General features: G+C 43.0%; 2 protein-coding genes across 4 annotated transcripts in view; both read left to right on the top strand.

The window, feature by feature from the left end:
- npr1b (natriuretic peptide receptor 1b) overlaps positions 1-16,169 on the top strand; it is a 57,997-nt gene extending 41,828 nt beyond the window's left edge. For all 3 annotated transcript variants that reach the window (XM_061257346.1, XM_061257364.1, XM_061257355.1), the window contains 14 exons: positions 83-203; positions 1,885-1,959; positions 2,186-2,263; positions 2,427-2,531; positions 3,759-3,830; positions 4,611-4,770; positions 4,918-5,073; positions 11,498-11,666; positions 11,925-12,071; positions 12,445-12,568; positions 12,780-12,848; positions 13,496-13,670; positions 14,354-14,452; positions 14,661-16,169. In XM_061257346.1, the coding sequence (XP_061113330.1) occupies positions 83-203; positions 1,885-1,959; positions 2,186-2,263; positions 2,427-2,531; positions 3,759-3,830; positions 4,611-4,770; positions 4,918-5,073; positions 11,498-11,666; positions 11,925-12,071; positions 12,445-12,568; positions 12,780-12,848; positions 13,496-13,670; positions 14,354-14,452; positions 14,661-14,809 (1,699 nt within the window). In that variant the 3' untranslated portion in view covers positions 14,810-16,169. The remainder of the gene's footprint in view (positions 1-82; positions 204-1,884; positions 1,960-2,185; positions 2,264-2,426; positions 2,532-3,758; positions 3,831-4,610; positions 4,771-4,917; positions 5,074-11,497; positions 11,667-11,924; positions 12,072-12,444; positions 12,569-12,779; positions 12,849-13,495; positions 13,671-14,353; positions 14,453-14,660) is intronic.
- Positions 16,170-18,718: 2,549 nt separating this feature from the next.
- The window catches only part of LOC133130622 (integrator complex subunit 3), a 16,209-nt gene continuing 14,829 nt past the window's right edge, over positions 18,719-20,098 (top strand). Inside the window, exons 1-3 of the mRNA XM_061245325.1 lie at positions 18,719-19,035; positions 19,577-19,660; positions 19,852-19,935. Coding sequence (XP_061101309.1) covers positions 18,952-19,035; positions 19,577-19,660; positions 19,852-19,935 — 252 coding nt within the window. The 5' untranslated portion in view covers positions 18,719-18,951. The remainder of the gene's footprint in view (positions 19,036-19,576; positions 19,661-19,851; positions 19,936-20,098) is intronic.

Here is a 20,098-nt window from a genome sequence, read left to right on the forward strand (position 1 = left end):
CTCGCACCATTTAAAGACCATTAACATTCAAATGCAGCTGCTCCAATGATAAATCCATTAAAACGTAGAACCCCTCTTGCAGGCGGGTGAAGCTGGAGAAGGAGCTGGTTGCTCAGCTGTGGAGGATAACATGGGAGGACATTCAGATGAGTAACCTGGAGAAGGTGCTGCGCAGTGTAGGCAGCAAGCTCACCCTCTCACTGGTGAGTCTGTGCAAGCCATTCCCCTCACCAGGCTAGGAAACAAAAGTGGGGAATGAGTTCCTTCCTTAGAGTAGCTTTTGGCCTTGGCACCTGTAGCTTTTCAGAAACTGATGCCAACACTACTAAAGGGCCTTCAGAGTTTCCAGAACTGCTTAGATAATGTGATCATGTATTGGAAAACTGCTGTTGAGAAATGCTCATTCATTTGCTCAAGCCTTCCCTTTCATGGAAATACCATTACAACACAAGGGCTGCTGCCTCAAGGAGGGCACCATCCTCAACACCCCCCCCTCAATGATCCTGCTATGCTCAGATCTTTCTTAGGTCTGACATCATGGTATTCAGGTTGTGTGCCAAACTGCTGCACATGGGTGGAAGCAATGCTTTCACCTGGACTGACAAAGCTCAGGAGAGCTTTGACAGACTCAAGCAACTTATCGTCAACAGTCCTATCCTGACCTGACCTCACCTACACTGGTGGTGACATGGGATGCATCAGATTACGGCGCAGTAGCTGTGTTGTCACAAATTAATTCTGGTGGTTCTGGATACTGTTGCATTTGCATCAATTTCTACTGCTATTGAAGAACCTGGGAGTGTGGGTTAAACCTCCCTTTTAAGAAGAGTTAAGGTTGTGGAAAGCTGACTCTAAAATCAAACAATATACGCTATGGTAAACGGTTGGAATTTATATAGCGCCTTTATACAATTGATGCTTCTCATTCACCCATTTATATACACACTCACACACCAACAGTGATTGGCTGCCATGTAAGCCACCAACCAGCTCGTCAGGAGCATTTGGGGGTTCGGTGTCTTGCTCAGGGACCCCTTGACACACCCAGGGTGGGATTGAACCAGCAACCCTCTGACTGCCAGACGACTGCTCTTACTGCCTGGGCTAATGCCGTCCCGTGAGAGACTCTCAATTTTTCCATTGAGGTTTAAGGCTCATTTGGTACCTTGGACCCTGGATGAACAGGGTTAAATTAATGCTCTTTGTGCTTACATAGGAAACATGCTGCAAGATTTCAAAAACAAACTTGCCATTCTCAACTTTGTCAATAAAGAACACTTGCTGTTGTATTAAAGTTAGTTTAATCTAGGCTTTTCTGTAGTATGTGTGTAGTATTCAGTCCAAGTATGAACAACCAACTAATTTCATGCTTCCACTGCTATGGTTTAGTAGAACCTCCTGTTGTATCAGATTATACAACTGAAAACTAAACTGAATAAATACTTGAACTGCTTTTCCCTGTAGATTAAAGAGGTTTTACATGCAGCTGTGAAAAATCATATCGTAGGTCCCTGTGAAATCTCCAGAATTGCCCACAGAGCAACCTGGATTAGGTTTCGCTGGTACCAGTCTAACAAATCCTTTTGTTAGCGCAAACTAATTATGCAAGGACACACAGGTGGCTAAGGGGAGCTATGTATAAAAAAGGCAGGAAATCCTACACATATCACCCAAAATGGATTTCATGAATGTCATGGATGGATATTAAAGCTGACAATCTGCACATTAGCTGCACATTCATTGTATCATTTAAAATCCGATTTGTTTTGCTAGGCCCAATGGCTACGGTCAGGTATGGACTTTAAGTGTCTCAGAGGGAGATGTTTCCCACTCCATCACCTTTGCAGAACATTCAGATCTGTCTCTCTGTCCTTCTCTCCACAGAGAGGCTCCAATTACGGCTCACTCCTAACGGCAGACGGCAACTTCCAGGTGTTCACAAAAACAGGCTACTACAAGGTACTCAATATCAACTCAATCTCAATATCCGCATCTCGCTTCAAGGAAATTTGCATTATTAGATTACATTATGAATGCAATTTCCATGCACGGCTGAGTCCTTGGAAGGATTAAACAAAGGGGATGTGGAGAATTGCTGTGAATAACATTCGATTTTCAAAAGACAGAAATTCAGAATTCACTGGAAGAAATTCGATGTGTGTGCTTACTTGATGTTTCTTCTCAGGGGAACATAGTTGCCATTAAGTACATCAATAGGAAGCGGATTGAGTTGACCAGGAAGGTGCTCTTTGAACTGAAGCATGTGAGTCTGTGTCTCATTGGTGTCAGTCTACTGTGCAATAATCTTTCTGAGCTGCCATTGATGTTGCACATGAAAACACACATATGATGTCCAAGTGTGCGATCAACAACTGCTCTTGTCCAACTCTTGCACCCACCCCCCACCCTTCTACTTCTCACTCCAGATGCGGGATGCCCAGAATGACCATCTGATTCGCTTCATCGGTGCCTGTATCGACCCTCCAAATATCTGCATCATCACCGAATACTGTCCACGTGGAAGCCTGCAGGTAGAATGCCAACACTTTAACCACAGTGCACTTTGATGATGGCAGCTTGTTGCTCTGACTTTGTGTAATGAAAACAGAAAAAAAGATTTAAAACCTCATTTTACTGTATCCATTTATTTTAACTATGATCCACTGAGCAAAGTCAATGGTAATACTTCTGTTTAAATTGTTCACTGTTTTGGTTTAAACACCAGCCTTCTGTTTGCTTGGGTTGTGACCTAGCGCAATGCACCATGGGATACTCATGCCAGAATAGTGTTGTAGTAGTTTTTGTTTTTATTGTACATACCGTGCATGGTCAACTTAAGTAAACTGAAATTATTATGTATGTAAAGTAAAATTTCCCATAGAGCGCACATGTTTTAGCCATAATTCTTGAGGAATCTAATATAGTCACAGAATATTGAAGAGGAAAAATGTATGCCATGACCTGAATGGAAGAGTTATACTTATGTCATTTCAGATTAATTTTTTGGACTAATTTTAGATATATAAAATAATGAGTGTGTTTTGCCAGTGCCGGTGTCTCTCCATGCACTTCTCTGTGAACATGTAGCAGTTATGCCATTGGGCCAATCACTGTACTGTTGAATGGGAGACACAGACATTTGAAGGGAAGCGATGGGTTTATGATTCAGACGCAGAAAGGTGAGCCCTGACCTCATTCAGTGATGGAGGAGTTGAAAAGCGGTGAGGGCAGGCTGGAGCCTCTACCAGGGCCCTCCAGAGACGTTACATGAGCTGAGTGACGCTGTAGTTTAGAAGCTTGAGGGAGGAATTTCATTAGAGAGGTTTTTGTTTTTTTCACTTTAAAAAACCAGGGGACACAGCAGGAGGCTTTGGGAGAGCCTGTTCCCGAGCTGGAGAGGACAGATTTACACACAAAACTGTCAAGAGTGTGGAGAGGACAGGCCAACGCTGTGGCCCTTTGCAGACTAGGAGACACCAGGGACAGGGTGTAATTCATGCATTCTGCCTCAGTTGGAGAGCCCCCTAAGATCGTAAATCTCTGTGTTGCGTAATGTAATTTCATATCTGTGCTGAATATAGCATGAGCTATGGATATTGAATAAAACATGGCAACAGTATCTGGTGAATGTATTATGATGTACATCTGTGGTGCACAACAGGGCTATAATGTGTGTAAAATATAAAATTATGTACTGAATATGTGTGTGTGTGTGTGTGTGTGTGTGTGTGTGTGTGATTGTGTGTGTTTTTATTTAGGATATAATGGAGAATGAGAGCATCACATTGGACTGGATGTTCAGATATTCCCTCATCAATGATATTGTGAAGGTGCGTTTACTCATTATTAAGACATGCTGGGTATGGGTGCTGGGCTTTTACACCTAAGTTAAATATTGTGGTCATTATAACCTAATCACATGAACCCTGGGAGCAAGTAATATACTACAGATGGATCACAAGTGGTAGCAGCTAAGAAACAGATTATTACCTACATGCCAGCACTGGTACCCAAGGTAGGAATTGAGAAATATAAAAGCCCAATAACCAAAAAGTTATCTGGTCTCTTTATTTCATATCTTCAGATTTATTTATGAGAAAAACATGTTGCAATGATGTTTCTGAAGTTCAATACAATGCCTTTTAAAAAAGCATTTGATCAGCTGCTGATAAAGCCTTAGTATGAGGCTAGCCACTTTTCACATCCAACTTACAGCATAGCAATATATGTTTCTGTATGTGTTTCAGTATGTGCTTCCATATGTGTTTCAGTGTGTATTTTAGTATGTGTTTCAGTTTCTGTTTCAGTGTCTGTTTCAGTGTGTGCTTCAGCATTTCAGTATGTGTTTCCGTATGTGTTTCAGTATGTGTTTCAGTGTGTGCTTCAGTATTTCAGTATGTGTTTCACTGTCCGAATACTTACAGTGTGTTTCAGTGTGTGCTTCAGTATTTCAGTATGTGTTTCAGTATGTGTTTCAGTGTGTGCTTCAGTATTTCAGTATGTATTTCAGTATGTGTTTCAGTATGTGCTTCTGTATGTGTTTCAGTATGTTTCAGTATGTGTTTCAGTTTGTGATCCCCACTCTATTTCCTCCCGTGTCCCTCACACAGGGCATGGCCTTCCTTCATAACAGTGTGATAGTTTGCCATGGAAACCTGAAGTCCTCTAACTGTGTGGTGGATAGTCGCTTTGTGCTGAAGATCACGGACTATGGGCTGTCCAGCTTTCGCATCCAAGCGGACTCAGACGATGCTCATGCCTTCTACGCCCGTGAGTTCCAGTGCCCTTCTCCTCCCTTCTCCCTGCATTATCCAAACTTCTCTAGGTCCAACTCTCCCGTTGAAGCCAAGCACCTACTGTAAGTGCCACCCACAAACCTTCCCTCTGGTGTTCACTCTCTGTCTCCCTGTCCACCAGGGAGGCTGTGGACCGCTCCGGAGCTGCTCCGGATGGAGAGCCCCCCTCCTGGGGGAACACAGAAGGCTGACATCTACAGCTTTGGAATTATCCTGCAGGAAGTCGCCCTGCGCAGGGGAGCCTTCTACCTGGAGGGGGAGCCACTGAGCCCCAAAGGTCAGACATACAGAGGGAATGGGTAGGCAGTGTATGGCAAAGGCCAAGAATGAGAGACAGCCAAACCAGAGCCCTTTTTTTTTTTTTTCTTAAATTTGCTGTTCTGTGAATAATGTAGACCTACCTGTGCCGCTGTGGCTATCTGCGCTGTAATGTGTCAGTGGAAAAGTATAAGGATTGGGATTTGTCTATAGTTATAAATAATAGTTTGTTATTTAGCTGATGCTTTTATCCAAAGCAGCTTACAGTTGAGTAGACTAAACAGGGGACAATTCCCCCAGGAGCCATTTGGGGTTAACGGTCCTCAAGGGCCCAGCAGCTGTGCAGATCTAATTGTGGCCACACCGGGGCTTTGGATCAGTATACTGCATCAGTCTATGTCAGGAGGGGCAGCAGTGCTCTCTCTGTCCCTCTCTCTTTATCTTTCCATTGACCTTTTCTTCAGTGCTCCACGCCTCATTTACCTGTTCAGCTGTAAACCTGCTGGTTGTCCAGATGCACATTGAAGCAGCTTTAATAGACTCACGCTTTCATAGCCCTTATTTGCATTCCAGACACATCAGCCACTGCTCTCCTGAGGCCCACAGAATACTAACAGCAAGACCTTTAGTGCAGAATGTCTCTCATTCTCTCCCTCTTTCTATCTGTCTCTCTCTATATTTTTCCCATTCTGGTTTGAACTTGTTCTAGCTTCAACTTTTTAAAGATATTTATTATTGGCACAATATACAAACCGAATTGAAACATATTACACAATGTCAATGACATATAGCAATTTCATACAATATGGTACTATGTAATCCAGAACTAATCATGAGCTTATATTAAGCACAACTCAATGAACCCCTTTTTGCTACATAGCCGTTGCTGGCAGGTAAACAACTTACATCAACATGGCTATGCCCAAAAACGGACGTCAGCCAATTAGTCTAATAAGCCAAATAAATACCTAATAAAGTCCTCACTGAGTGTATATGCACAGTAAAATGTCCAGTGTTAATTCAACTCTTACATAGTACATACAAGTCCAACATTCTGTAAGAGTTGATTTAACTGTAGAATTTAAGAGAAAACTACATGTTTCAAAAAGTGTAGTTCTGTGTTGTAGCCTCTTTATTTTTTGTTAGTAGTTAGTTTTGTAGTTAGCCTGGGCTGCAGCAAGCAGCTGTGTGCTTCACTATCAGATGGATCATATTCATATCTAAAAGCTTCTGGGCCTCACCCCCCTCTCCCAGCCCAAGGAGGAGAGACTGTTTTTCAGCTTTGGTCACACTGACTAAATCTGGGATAAATTAATTGATTTGTTTATAGATTTTTCCCTTGTGTGGCTGTATCTGGCCCATACTGTGAGAACGTGCATCCATGTTTGACGCTCCTGGAGTTCGCAGTGTGAGCACAGTCTGTCCTCTCTCAGAGAGCTCGGGTTCAGTCACTGCACATACTGTCTCGATGAGCCTGGCGTGGCCTCCAGTGTGGTAAAGGGTCATTGCTAATGCACACTCTTGTTCTATGCTTTAGTAAAGGAAATAGGCCTGTGGCCTTCATTCATGAATCCTCCGTCAACCTGCCCTTCCACCTGGCCACTGGGTCTCCGCATACATTTAATCTCTTTTCATACGGACATAACTCATTTTGAGTGCACTCTGAGCCTTATCTTTGTTTGCCATGGAATCCAAATTAATAACAGGAGCCTCCAAAACCTCAAGTGTGCACTCAGCTAATCCTTAGTTACCCTCGTGACCCTTTTGGCAAGCATGGACTATGGGCTGAAGCTCTCCTTCTTTTTCTTTGTATGTTGGGTGAAGTTCTTATTGTCTGCAGTGGCAGGGCAATTGTGTCGGGTGCTGATCCAGACTCGTGAGCAGACTGTTGTTCCATCAGTTAACTGTCAGTTAAGGAGGGCATCACATTGTGAATATGCCAGTAAATATGTCTGTGCTGTTCTTCCATCTATATGGCTCAAATAATCTCAGCGAAGAACTTACATTTGTGATGGTGTCCAGTTTGCAGTGCTGTCTTGCTTAGCCAACAGGATTTCCCCATAGGATTGTAATGACCAGCAAGCCTGGATCCACATTTCTGAATCAGCAGCCTCCTCTACCTGAAAGTATTATATATTGTGAATATATTCATAATGATTTCAATATATTTCCACTAATTCCCATTTCTATAAACAATTATTAGCATACAAATCTGAAATGAAATTCAACTGCTGTGGATTCACACAAAATTATTGTATCAAACTAAAATGGCAAGCTATTCCCCTCAGAGCAGTTAAACTCAAACTATAATAACTGTCATAGGGCAGTTATGGTTTGTGAAACTTACTGAATGTACTGAAATCACTAATTAGATTATATTCGATCATTTTATTGTCCTCAATGTGGAAATTATTTCCACTGCACACAAAGGAAAACGAGACTTATACAGAACAGCTGACTGCGGTCACCTTGACATAGTTGGAAAGATCTTGCCCTGCACATGCTCATGAAACCCAAGGTCAAAAGAATGCCCGCACTTTCTGTATTTCCCCGTGGAAGGAAGGAATAATTTATTTTCCTCAAGAAGACAGGTGTACAAATAATTTACAACCCTCTCAGTACTGTGCAGTCTTACATTACTTTTATTGTTTTTTGTGTCATTTTTTTGGGGGGGGGGAATAATTTTAGAGTGTACTACCACACCAAACGTGACTGAAACAGTTTGTGTAGCAGTTTCTCTGCTGAAAAAAGTTGATTGCTGCAGCACTTTCATAACATTTTATCAAGAAATCCCCAACCGACTTTTATTAATGGAAATACGGTGCTTCAAAAATAATAATAATAATAATCATAATAATACAAGTCTCAGGGCCTGCACAGAGAACCCCTTGTCTATGTTGCTGTGAAAGGACTCTGAGGAGTATCTAAGAGAGCAAAACCAAAAACCAGACCATTTGAATTTATGTTCAGAGGGCAAGAACCCCTCTAAATGAGCTAAGTGGGAGGCCCTGGGGGCAGACAGACCCACAGCAGCATAGGGGGACCTGTCTGTCCGCCCAGCTGACCTGCTATTCCCGTCCTATAACCTCATTACCTCCACAGCTGACAATGGCATATCCTGTTCTCTATCTCCACGCTTGACGCCATCAGGTCTTGATAAAAAAAGGGGGTGAGGGGGGTTGATTTTGGGTGCATAGATCATCCCTCCTTCATACGGGGACACAAAACATGTACACTTGTGCTCTCTCTCTCTCTGTCTCTCTCACACTACACACACGTGCATACACACACACACACACACACACACACACACACACACACACACACACACACACACCACAGTGCCAGTGACATCAGCTTTGAGGGAGACCTTCTGAACAATATTTCTGTCACTTCTGTGCGTGTTTTGGTCCAGATTTAGTGCTTTATGATTATGATTTCTGTGGCTGGTGGAAATTTCATTTCCATGAATGGTGAGATCAATGCTGCGTCCAGGGCAATGGGATTAGGGAAGTGTTAATGTCCTGTGCTCCTACAGGACAGTCTCGGGCAGATTGAATTTGGACGTCAGCATGCTGGGGGTGAGATGGAGAAGATAAGGGGGAGCAAGTGGAGGAGAGGCAGAGACAGTGAGCGCAGGGGAGAGGATATAATGCGAGGAAGGACAGAGGCCTGCATTGATACAATTTGTGTTATGTACTGCCTTTCAAAAAGCGACTGCTGTTAACATTGTCTGTCAATGCACAAACTCCCACCTGGGTGATGCAGAGTGGCCATTTTATACCAGAATGTTCTGTACTCATCTGTTGCTGTGGAGAAGCCAGGGCTTATGCAACAAAGTCAGGCAGGAAATGATTAGAAGGCCAGATTGCAAGAGACAGAACTGGAACTGAGAACACCAGGGTTAATATCCAGACATTTTGAGAATGTGCCAGTGGGTTGTACCTCAGTATGAAGCTGAAGACCGGTCTTTAGGAGCCTTGTCACAAACTGTATTAGCTACTGGGTCTTATCTGGCTTTGTCTAGAGTCCTAGCTTGAAAACTGTTTTACCTAGAGAACAAATAGAAAAACCAAAAGATGAGTGGATCAGAGATTGGAATGTAGCATAGGAGAGGTACAGAAGGATCGAAAGAAATTGAAGTATGCAACTCAGGTGGAGTGATTTTGTAGGTGTTTGAGGGCACGAAAATGGGTTTTTGTAAAGGGGTGAATAGCGAGGGTTTGATTTGAAATGCAAAGAACACATTTTCTCTTGCTTTTTCACAGTGCTTATGAAAGAGACAATTATAGGGGGGAATAGATCAAATACAGTAAAATATAAGGGGAAGGGATGTATAGTACTTCAGAAAAACTATGCAGAACAAGGAAGGAACTAGACACTGGTTTAAAAAAGGGAGGAGAAACAGAAGGGAATAGAAAAGGGGGAATAATAAACATCTTGACATATCCTTTCATGATGATGAAAGGAAAATGACAAAAGAATTGGACATAGTGTTATTTGAATATTGCTTTTGGACATGACTTGCATTATATGTTTCACACTTATTGTTATAACACACGGGGCGATATTGGCTCAGTTCTGCTGACAGATCTTAAAATTATATGTTTACTACCTGTCAATATAGTTCAATCAAATATCATTTGAGCCTCGTTTTACTATAGTTGGAAAATAATGAGGCATCTTTGTTGTCTCTTTGTAAGTCATACTGTAAATTGTGCTCTCTCTAAAATGCTTTCTTGAGCTGCTAGTTTTATAATGTGCTGATTAAACCTGAGCATAGAAACTCTGAAATCCCATTTTTCTTTTATACAGCTTCAGCCCAATTGTAGGTCCTACAACTTTTCAACTTTACACTTTTCCCAATTTTGGCATCTACAGTATTTATTTGGTTATAGATTACGTTTTTTGGATTTAACTTTCTGTATGTCATTTCTACAGTGTATTTTAGAAATACATCAAAATGTTGACATTCATCATTTCATATATTCAGCTTTTAAAAGTAAACCAGAGAGAAACCATGAATAGAATAGAATTTGATTTGATTTGATATTGTTCTCAACCAATAGGTGGTGTGTATTTTCTGCACCTGTCATCAAAAGGTTGACTCTGTGATACTTTACATCATTAACCATGTATGATCTACAGTATCTAGATGGAGGACTGCGTAGTATAGTGTATGCTGAAGTCACTTGGCATTGATAAGACTGGCAGTTTGTCAATGGATACTCCTATATGCACCATATAAGGCATTGTTTTATCAGAACATTTCTGTACCTTGTACCATGCAATCAGTTGTTGCCGTTGTGCAAATTTAATGTCCTCCTGAATATCCATTACCAAGTTAACAGTAGCTGCATGAATCATTGTCGCACGAGGGTTGTCCAAAGTCCATTACTACTGTGATTGCTATATACTGGTAGTTGCCTTGCAAGGGTTTTTTGCAATTGTTTATAGAAATTGTTGGATTTCTTCTTTGTGCTACCCTTTTGCTCTTGCACAAGTTTAGGTCCTTATATAGATAATTTGGGACTCAAAACTGACATAGAAAATTGTTGTCCAACAATCTTGTATGTCTGGAACCTGCCACAGACATTTCTTTTTTTAAATTTCACAATGAGCATAACTGCAGTATTGCTTTAGTTTTAGTGGGAACAAGTGCGTAGGGACCTGTGGTTATGAAAATGCCCAGTGACTAGTCATGAGATTACATTACATTGTATTTGGCAGACGCATTGAAGTGAATACCAAAGGTCGTTGGAAAAACTATAGCACACAGGTCAGATAAGGTACAATTCTCGTAAAAGTATCAGTCATCTATAGCCATGAACCTCAAGTCTAGTTCACACAGTAAGCATTGGCTAAGTCAGTAAAGTATAGCAAGTCATAAACTAGAAGTGAGGCCTGATTGGCAGAGATATGACTAAGGGCTACAACGTCAAAATGAAGTGCAACATGAAAGTGCTAGATACAGATACACATGCAACATGAAAGTTATAGGTACAGATACACATGCAACATGAAAGTTATAGATAAAGTTACAAGGGCAACATGAAATTGCTGGACGATCAAGACACAAGCGTGGAATGACAGTGACACTTGATCGTTAAAGTTAAAGTTAGTCACAGTCTGCAGTGGTGTCTCTTCAGGCCGCGGTGGAAAACGGGCAGTGACTGGGCGGTTTGTAGAGGATTGGGGAGTCTGTTCCACCACTGGGGAGCTAGAGTTGAGAAGCTCCGTGGTCTGAACTAGTGAGAACCATTCAAACGGGCGGCAGGAATTGCAAGTAGCCCTGCTACAGCAGAGCAGAGGTGGTGGAGCTGGCGTGCTGGGCTGAATTATGTCCTGTTGTCAGATATATGGCGTGACGCGACAGGTATACGGTGTGTTGTGACAGATTTGTGGTGTGGTGTGACACCCTGTTCCTCTCGGTGTCCCCGCAGAGGTTATAGACCGGCTGGCCCTCGGGGAGTGGCCTTACCTGAGGCCCACCGTCTGCCCCCAGAGCCACAGCGAGGAGCTGGGTCAGCTGATGCAGCGCTGCTGGGCAGAGGAGCCCACGGAGCGGCCAGAGTTTGGTCAAATCAAGATCCTCCTGCGCAAGCAGAACAGGTCTGTTTCCACACGGCCACGTCCTCCTGTCTGTCTCCACCACACCGTCTGCCCCATAGGGTTTTCAATGCACCAGGTTTTCAGGTAACCTCAGCCAAAGGGTAAAATGGCTGCAATTACAAGTCCAGGTACTGCAGAGCTACTGCCGATACACAAGCTATTTACTTCTTTATAAAGATGCAAAGTTGTGTTGTTTATAATGATCGTGAAATATTAGGCTAAGAAGTTTTCCTTTGACTAAATTGTTGTCTGTTCCAGAGAGAACCGCTCCAACATCCTGGACAACCTGCTGTCGCGGATGGAGCAGTACGCCACAAACCTGGAGGAGCTGGTGGAGGAGCGGACACAGGCCTACCTGGAGGAGAAACGCAAGGCCGAGACCCTGCTGTACCAGATCCTGCCACAGTGAGTGCACCTGCCTACCTCGCTAGAGATTACAGCCGAAGGGGTCAGTTTGCGGGTTGTTGTGCTGTGCTTTCAATAGCTGACAGTTGCATGCTCACTGATCCACTGACACTCTGCCCTCCTGGCTAATTGGCACGTCACAATGGAGATTTTCATCGTCTGTTACATTACAGTAATGGCATTTGGCAGACGCTCTTGTCCAGAGTGGCGTACAGATGATTAGACTAAGCAGGAGACAATCCTCCCCTGGAACAATATAACCCTGCCTTGCTCAAGGGCCCAACGGCTGTGCAGATCTTTTTGTGGCTACGCCGGGGATCGAACCACCGACCTTGCGGGTCCCAGTCATGTAACCACTACACTGTTCCCACAGCTCGGTGGCGGAGCAGCTGAAGAGGGGCGAGACGGTGCAGGCGGAGGCCTTCGACTCCGTCACCATCTACTTCAGCGACATCGTGGGCTTCACCGCCATCTCCGCCGAGAGCACGCCCCTGCAGGTGAGCGCCGAGAGAAAATGGACATTCCCCTCGCTCTGTTCTGATTCCCCCTGCCTCCTCATCTTTACTTGAATTGACTTAGCCCTGTGAGTGGGACCTGGGGCAGGGCTCCTCTGGGACGTTCCCACTGGGCTTGCTCCTGTGGGGGTTAGACCAGTATTCATTTCATTTCATTTGTGCTCCTCATATTTTGCTTGCCTCTCTCCTCCAGGTGGTGACCCTGCTCAATGACCTGTACACCTGTTTTGATGCTATCATCGACAATTTTGATGTTTACAAGGTAATCTCAGCTATCATATCAATATTACGTTGTTGATAAATACACTCACTGAGCACTTTATCAGGTAGAACTGTCCACCAGCTTGTTAATGCAGATACTTAATCAGCCAATCATGTGGCAGCAACTAATTCAGAAAAGCTTGCAGATGTGGTCAAGAGGATCAGCTGTTTTTCAGACCAAATGTCAGAATGGGAAAGAAATGTGATCTAACTGACTGTGGAATGATATTTGTGCCAGACAAGGTGGTTTGAGTATCTCAGAAACTGCTGCTCTCCTGGGATTTTCACACACAACAGTCTCTAGAGTTTGCAGAGAATGATGTGAAAAAACAAAAACATCCATGGGCAGAAATGCATTGTTAATGAGAGACTCAGAGGAGAATGGCCACACTGGTTGAAGCTGACAGGAAGGTGACAGTAACGCAAATAACAAAGCAGTGTTATGCATAAGAGCATCTCTGAAGACATAACATGGACAAACCTCTAAGTGGATAAGCTACAGCAGCAGAATACTTAATAAGTCTAATAAATGGGTCTACAAACTAAAATTTAAACTTAATTGGGCATGAGTGTCAATGTTTTCCAGTCCTCTGAAGCGTGAGTGTAGTCAGAAAGACGTTGAAAGCTGCACCTACACCCTTGTGGCAGGTGGAGACGATAGGCGATGCCTACATGGTGGTGTCGGGGCTCCCGGTGCGGAACGGGAAGCTGCACGGCCGGGAGATCGGCCGCATGGCGCTGGCCCTGCTGGACGCCGTGCGCTCCTTCAGGATCCGCCACCGGCCGGACCAGCAGCTCAAACTGAGGATTGGCATCCACAGCGGTGAGAACAGCACCAACGCACAGGCATAAGCGCTCCTTGCATTTTCATAAACATGCTAACAGGAGCGAATATGCACAAGCATGAATGCTCCTGCATTTACATAAACACACTAACAGGAGCAAACACACACAGGCATAAACGCTCCTGCATTTACATAAACACGCTAACAGGAGCAAGCACACACAGGCATAAACACTCCTGCATTTACATTAACACGCTAACAGGAGCGAGCACCAACATGCTTGCATCCTCACACACATACACACACGCATTCACACATATACACATGCACACACATACACGTGCAGGCGCTGATGCAAAATCACATATATAAGTACCGGGATGAATCTAGAAATGAGTGGTGCTTGGGAAAATATATGAGAAAGGGCCCCCCTGCATACGCGCACATACACACACATACACACACACACACACACACACATACACACACAGACACACACATACACACACATACACACACATACACACACAGACACATACATACACACACATACACACATACACACACATACACACATATACACACACTTCTAGGTCCCCCCGGACTGCTAGTGCCTGAGAAAGCTTTCCCTGTTATTCCCCCTTAGCTTCGCCCCTGTTGACCGTCACACTGGCGCATTCATATACACGCTCACATACCGCGTGTGCTTCTGTGTTTTAAGGTCCAGTGTGTGCGGGTGTGGTGGGACTGAAGATGCCAAGGTACTGTCTGTTTGGAGACACCGTCAACACATCCTCGCGCATGGAGTCCAATGGGGAAGGTGAGGCCATCTCCACACAAATGGAGTGCAAATACCACTAGCTAGACTCTGGTTCCCATACCTAGAGAAGCGCTATGACTTCCCAAAGCAGCAGCTTCCATGTATAAATTACAACGATTATATCATCTGAAATAGCGCCATTAGAGTTACTGTAGCGCTGCAGCAGCCGAGCTGGCGGTGAGGCACAGTGTCATCTCATTTCCTCCAGCGTTGAAGATCCACATATCGGCTGCCACCCGCGACCTCCTTCAGGAGTTCAACTGCTTCCAGCTGGAACTGCGCGGGGAGGTGGAGATGAAGGGGAAGGGCAAGATGAAGACCTACTGGCTGCTGGGGGAGACGCCGAGCAGTACGTGAAGCGCGGAGAACGGAGGAGAGACGGAGGAGATGAGGAGGTGCAGAGGAGTAGACATGCCAAGGGAGAGTCGTGTACCTGCTAGCCCCCACTTCCCCTTCCCCCCACAGCCTTCCAGCACACGCCACCGTACCCACATCCTCTGTCATCCACACTGTTTGGACCTGCTACCAGCTGAAGTGTGTTTTTCAATGTACTGTTTCACTTCATCGTATTATTTTTGTTCTTTTTTTCCCCATTTATGGCAGGATACACTTTTTTGTATAGAGCATATTAGTTTCCCATTGTTTTTCTAGAGTTTAAAGCAGAGTTCTCACCGTACCTCTGGAGACAAAGGTTGGATTTAGAGTTTGTGTACATTGCCATCTGGTGGTCATGTGATGTAACTGTATTTTAATTTGTGCTTTAAGTGGATTTATGTATCATCAAGCCCCACCTGTTGAACTGTACATGTACAGGGGCTAAAATGTGTATTAGTGTTTCAGTGTGTTCTTGTCTCTGTTTACAGCAATATCACTATTTTTGTAGTAGTATAATATGATTCGTCCTGTATTTTTGCATTCACCACATTGGAAAACTCAAAGCAACCTGTGTCATGTCTTCGCTTTATTGTAAATTTAAAGACAAGAATGCCATGTACACAACACAATCACAATGCACATGAAATCAATGTTTTATAACAATACTATTTCTCGAAAATTCAGACAAAGGACATTATTCTCATTCAAGAGCAGGATAGTGATTGACATCATGCCTCTTTGCCCACCACATTGCTGTGGTCCAGGTACAAAAGTACACAAGTGGACAGCATGTGCTCCCAGACCTTTTATGGGCATTGTTACCCATCATAGAACAGCATTTATATCTGAATTTGACCTTCTCCTGTTATGGAGATTGTTGCCTTGGGTTTTGCCTCCATGCTTTAGGCATGTCTTTAATTATCTGTGGTGTTGTAAAAGCAATGCTTTCACAAGCCTCCAAGCTCAATAAAAACTAACAGGGCCTGGAAATAGAAACAAGCAGCAGGGTGCCAATTTGGGCTTTTCCCCAAATCACCGCAGCATTAGATTTTCACAAGAGGGACAGAGAACGTTCTGGGATGTTATGCCTAACCCAAGGTCAGTGGGTAAGGTCTCACAGCCTTACAGGCGAATAAAACACTCCACTTTTATGGGTCTCTTCTGAGACATTATAAGCTCATTCTCGCATCACAAAGGCCAGACAATGAAAGTAAAATAATCTTTGGTAATACATCTTACGAAATGCGTGTAACTGTGCCCTATAGACTAGCTTTGCGTTTGAGTTTGACTGTAAGTGTGCAGTACTTTCTTTGAAGTAGTAAACAGATGGAAGTTTCTGGTACTGGATTCTTGTGTTCTCTGTATTTTAGACAGTGGATGTTCTCATAACATACTTTAAGCATCCATGAAAAAAAGAATGTATGTATGACCTATCTGTCCATCCACTGAAAACTCGCCATCTACAATCCACCGTGATGTATCTTTGTCCACTGAAAACTCACCAGCTACAATCCACCGTGTTATACCTTTGCCCATTTTATATGCCAGTTTCCCTGTTCTATGCCTGTGCCACTCCTACAGCCTTTGCCTTTTTGTCCTTCATTATTCTTGCATCTAATGTGACACTTCTGCCACGGCTGCCTCTGTAAGAGGGTTTCTCATGTCCTATTGTGCTGGAATGTCTCAGCCATGCCATCCTCCCTCTCATAAGCCACTGAAGGAGTTAGGCCACTCAGCCATGATCCAAGCCCACCGGTCAGAATCATGATGAACAGTCGACTGTAGAGAGAGACAAAGTTAATGAGCACATTTCAATATGAGACCTGCTGCCGCCTGAATGCATGTTAGATTTATGTTATGGTATTCCACATCCACTAAATTTCACCATAAATGGAGCGTAGTTTTGACTTGTATTCCTCTGCCAACTGCCAAACTGATGCAATCAAACTGGAACTCGCCTGTGTAATGGTGATGAAATATCCATTCTGGCTTGGTGGCAGGATAATTGCTTACCCAACACAGTTACTATCCAGATCCGTTTACTAATTAAAAATAGATAAAATTATGTCAAAGCATTTAACAATGGTTATTACAATATAAGTCATATTCATGAATTGCTATTTTTAAAAAGCAATTCATAAAAAATAAAACACAACACTCAAAAATAGCAGTCTGACCTGATGTGTGTTCAGAGTCGTTCCTATTTCTGTACTTCCAAAACAGGAAGGTTTCTGTGCACACAAAGATTACTGCATGCAGAGTATTTCCAGTTTGAGCAGGCATGCTGCTTCTTGTCAAAAACTGTCCCATCAATAGCAGTTGCTAATGCACAATTGTTGCTGTATTGCATGTTCAAAACTCCTCCCAAATGAGTAAATGTTGTCAATTAACTTGGTTCAAAAATTCTCAAGTAAAATGAAATTTAAAACTTTATATTATCATTGGAACAAAGGAAATGAACAATAGAATTATCAATTCCTTTACAAAGAGGAACGTAGTTACCAATGCTATCGTGGAAATAAATTGTTATAAATTATGGAGTCTAAAAAAAAATCTATAAGCATGAATCACATCTAAAGCATATGTCAAATTATTGATGGCTGCATATTTCATTAACTGAGATACAGTCTAGGCAATCTGTCCTGGTATGATTAATTCAAAATGCCTTTCTGTAAGGACATTGCATAGATCACCCATTGCTTGGAGAAACATGGGCAACTCAAGAAAATGTGCCAATGATAAGGATCCAACTGCCTAGCAGCATATAGCACATAGTCTCCAGGACAGGGAAAGCAGTGGCACTGGCAGGTAAATTATTTAACCCAGTCAATGTATCTATTAAGCAGCCCCCGAACAAATGGCACGTGATAGCAGTTTGTGTGACCACTGACTCCTGCTTTCACCTCATCAAAGTTGAATGGCAATAATATGCTGTTCCAGAACATGTTCCATAGAGCCACTGTAAGGTCAATCTCTCCCTCAACCCTGCAAGAAAATGTTACCATAATAGCTGAGGGGACTCCTTCAACACTGATCTAGAGGGACTAATGGATTACAATCCTGTTATATAATGTGTGTGAGGGATGGCAAATAATAATAATAATAATAATAATAATAATAACAAACTAAAAACAAAATTTGTTTCATTGCATTTCTGTGTGCAGCTGGGCTAGAGCTATATGAGAATAATGGTATACTGAGAGAGATGTTTGAAACCCTTGTTTATTTGGTCAACTGACCAAAAGCAAAACAGAAGAAGGAATGAAAGAAGCCAAAATTCCAAAATTCTATTAATTTAGCCTCAGTTACAAGCCTAAATGTATTTATCAACTCTTAACAGACTGTCAGGTTTTTCGCCAAGATTGTAATTTGAAAGTTGATCCTCCGGTTGAACACACCTTCTAGCCAGGGAAATAGAGCCTAGAAAAACATGTAATGTGTGGCTACAGGAATAGATTTTGACACCTCTGGTTTTAAACATCAAAATGGAAACATGACCCAATGGTACGCAATGTTTCATAAAATAAAGATATACCAATTTTCAAACATTGTATTCTCAAGAATGTATTCTCAAGTATTCTCTAGCCATTTTTTTATTTAATGACAAACAATATTAAATATATTAAAAATGGAAACTTAAACATAAACATAAACATAAACTCAAAAAGATTATGAAAAGGTCAGAGGGTTGTTTATGAAACAACGATAATTATCCTTTCACTGTAACCATTAATCCTTGATTGGATTTTTCGCAACAGACAGTCGTTGCACTTGCTTTCATAATTGCTTTACATACATTGGTCGAATTCGACGCCAGTCTAAATGAGGAAAGCGACGATTGGGTAAGAAGTGGTTCTCTCCGCTCCTCCCTTCCCTGTTCGTCGCGGCTCTGCTTCCGCAAGGCCACCATGCCCTCCGGAAGTTAGTTTGTTGTAGTCGGGTACTGGAATGAGTGAAAGGTGTCCACATACTGTATATAAACAAACCGTACAGGGTGGCGAAGGACAAATAAATATAAGCGAAAGACACAAGAATATATTCGCAAAGTATTTACAGTATACTCAAACCCCGTTTTTTAAATAGTTCACTCCGCTGGAGCAAGGCGGAAAGCGAGGCGGGAGGATATGGAGCCCTCGCCGGCAAAGGGGAAAGCGCAGGGTCGGCTGCTGGTGTCCACGACCCTGGACGCAAAAGATGAACTGGAGGAGGTAAGAGGCACTGAGCGTAGATCTTTTGCACGTGCACTCGACCCTTTCGCGTGAATGATCGCTATGGAAGTTCAGTTGTTCCACGAATCGACAAGCAGTAGCACCAACGAGCTACCAAGCTAGCACAGCAAACTATTTTGTGTTTTAGCGAAATATTGTATTAAATATTGTCTTCTCTCCCTCACACACATATATTAATCACATAGGTGCGAATATATCAATTGCAAATAAACAGATTTGTATTCATTTATTAATTAAAAATGTACTACATATTTATTATAATAAATATATTCTTTATTACATTTTGTTTCTAGTTTGTGCCAGTAAAATGTTCTAATGGATTTCTCTCTTTCTTTTTTTGTATGCCTCTGAACACTTTTTTCTTTTGTTGTGTTGTCAATGTGTATTTAATAATGATACGGTCTGGCTGTGTTGTTTTCATATTGCATTGCCTCTATGTAAACTGGCCTATGTGTCTGTTTTACGTGCACCTGCATCTTACCATAATTACAATCAACCCCTGTTCTCCTTTGTGCATAAGCGGTTGGAGCGATGTGTGGGTATCGTCACCAGCCTTATCAACGGTCTTTCAGAGCGGGAGGCGAACGATACGCTCACAGCACACGTGAGTTTCTCTCCTCTACCAATACGGTGATGACACAGGTTATTCTACACTGCACTGGGTTGCACTGATATGCTGCTTCCCACGTAGTGTAAATGGATTGCATGAGTGGATATATGAATCGTTACCGTTCTAATCCCCAATCCCCTTGCCCTCCCACTCTGATCTGCACCTGTCCTTCGTCCCTCCTGCAGGTGTGTAAGGGCTCCCAGCAGCACGAGGAGGTGTGTCTGGGGCTCTTCTCGCTGCTGTTAACAGAGCCCACCCAGGCACAGCGGGTACGACACCACCCCTCTCTCTCACAACTCACCCACTGATCTCAGAGCAGCCCGGCAGAAATATGAACTCCTCCGTGTGGGATCCTTCTCCCCGGGCTGTATTGCAGTCCATGGCTCTAAGCCAACAGTTTTTCTGAGGAAATGATCACTCATGATGATGTCT

The sequence above is a fragment of the Conger conger genome, chromosome 1 (assembly GCF_963514075.1).
Source record: "Conger conger chromosome 1, fConCon1.1, whole genome shotgun sequence".
Classification (NCBI taxonomy): domain Eukaryota; kingdom Metazoa; phylum Chordata; class Actinopteri; order Anguilliformes; family Congridae; genus Conger; species Conger conger.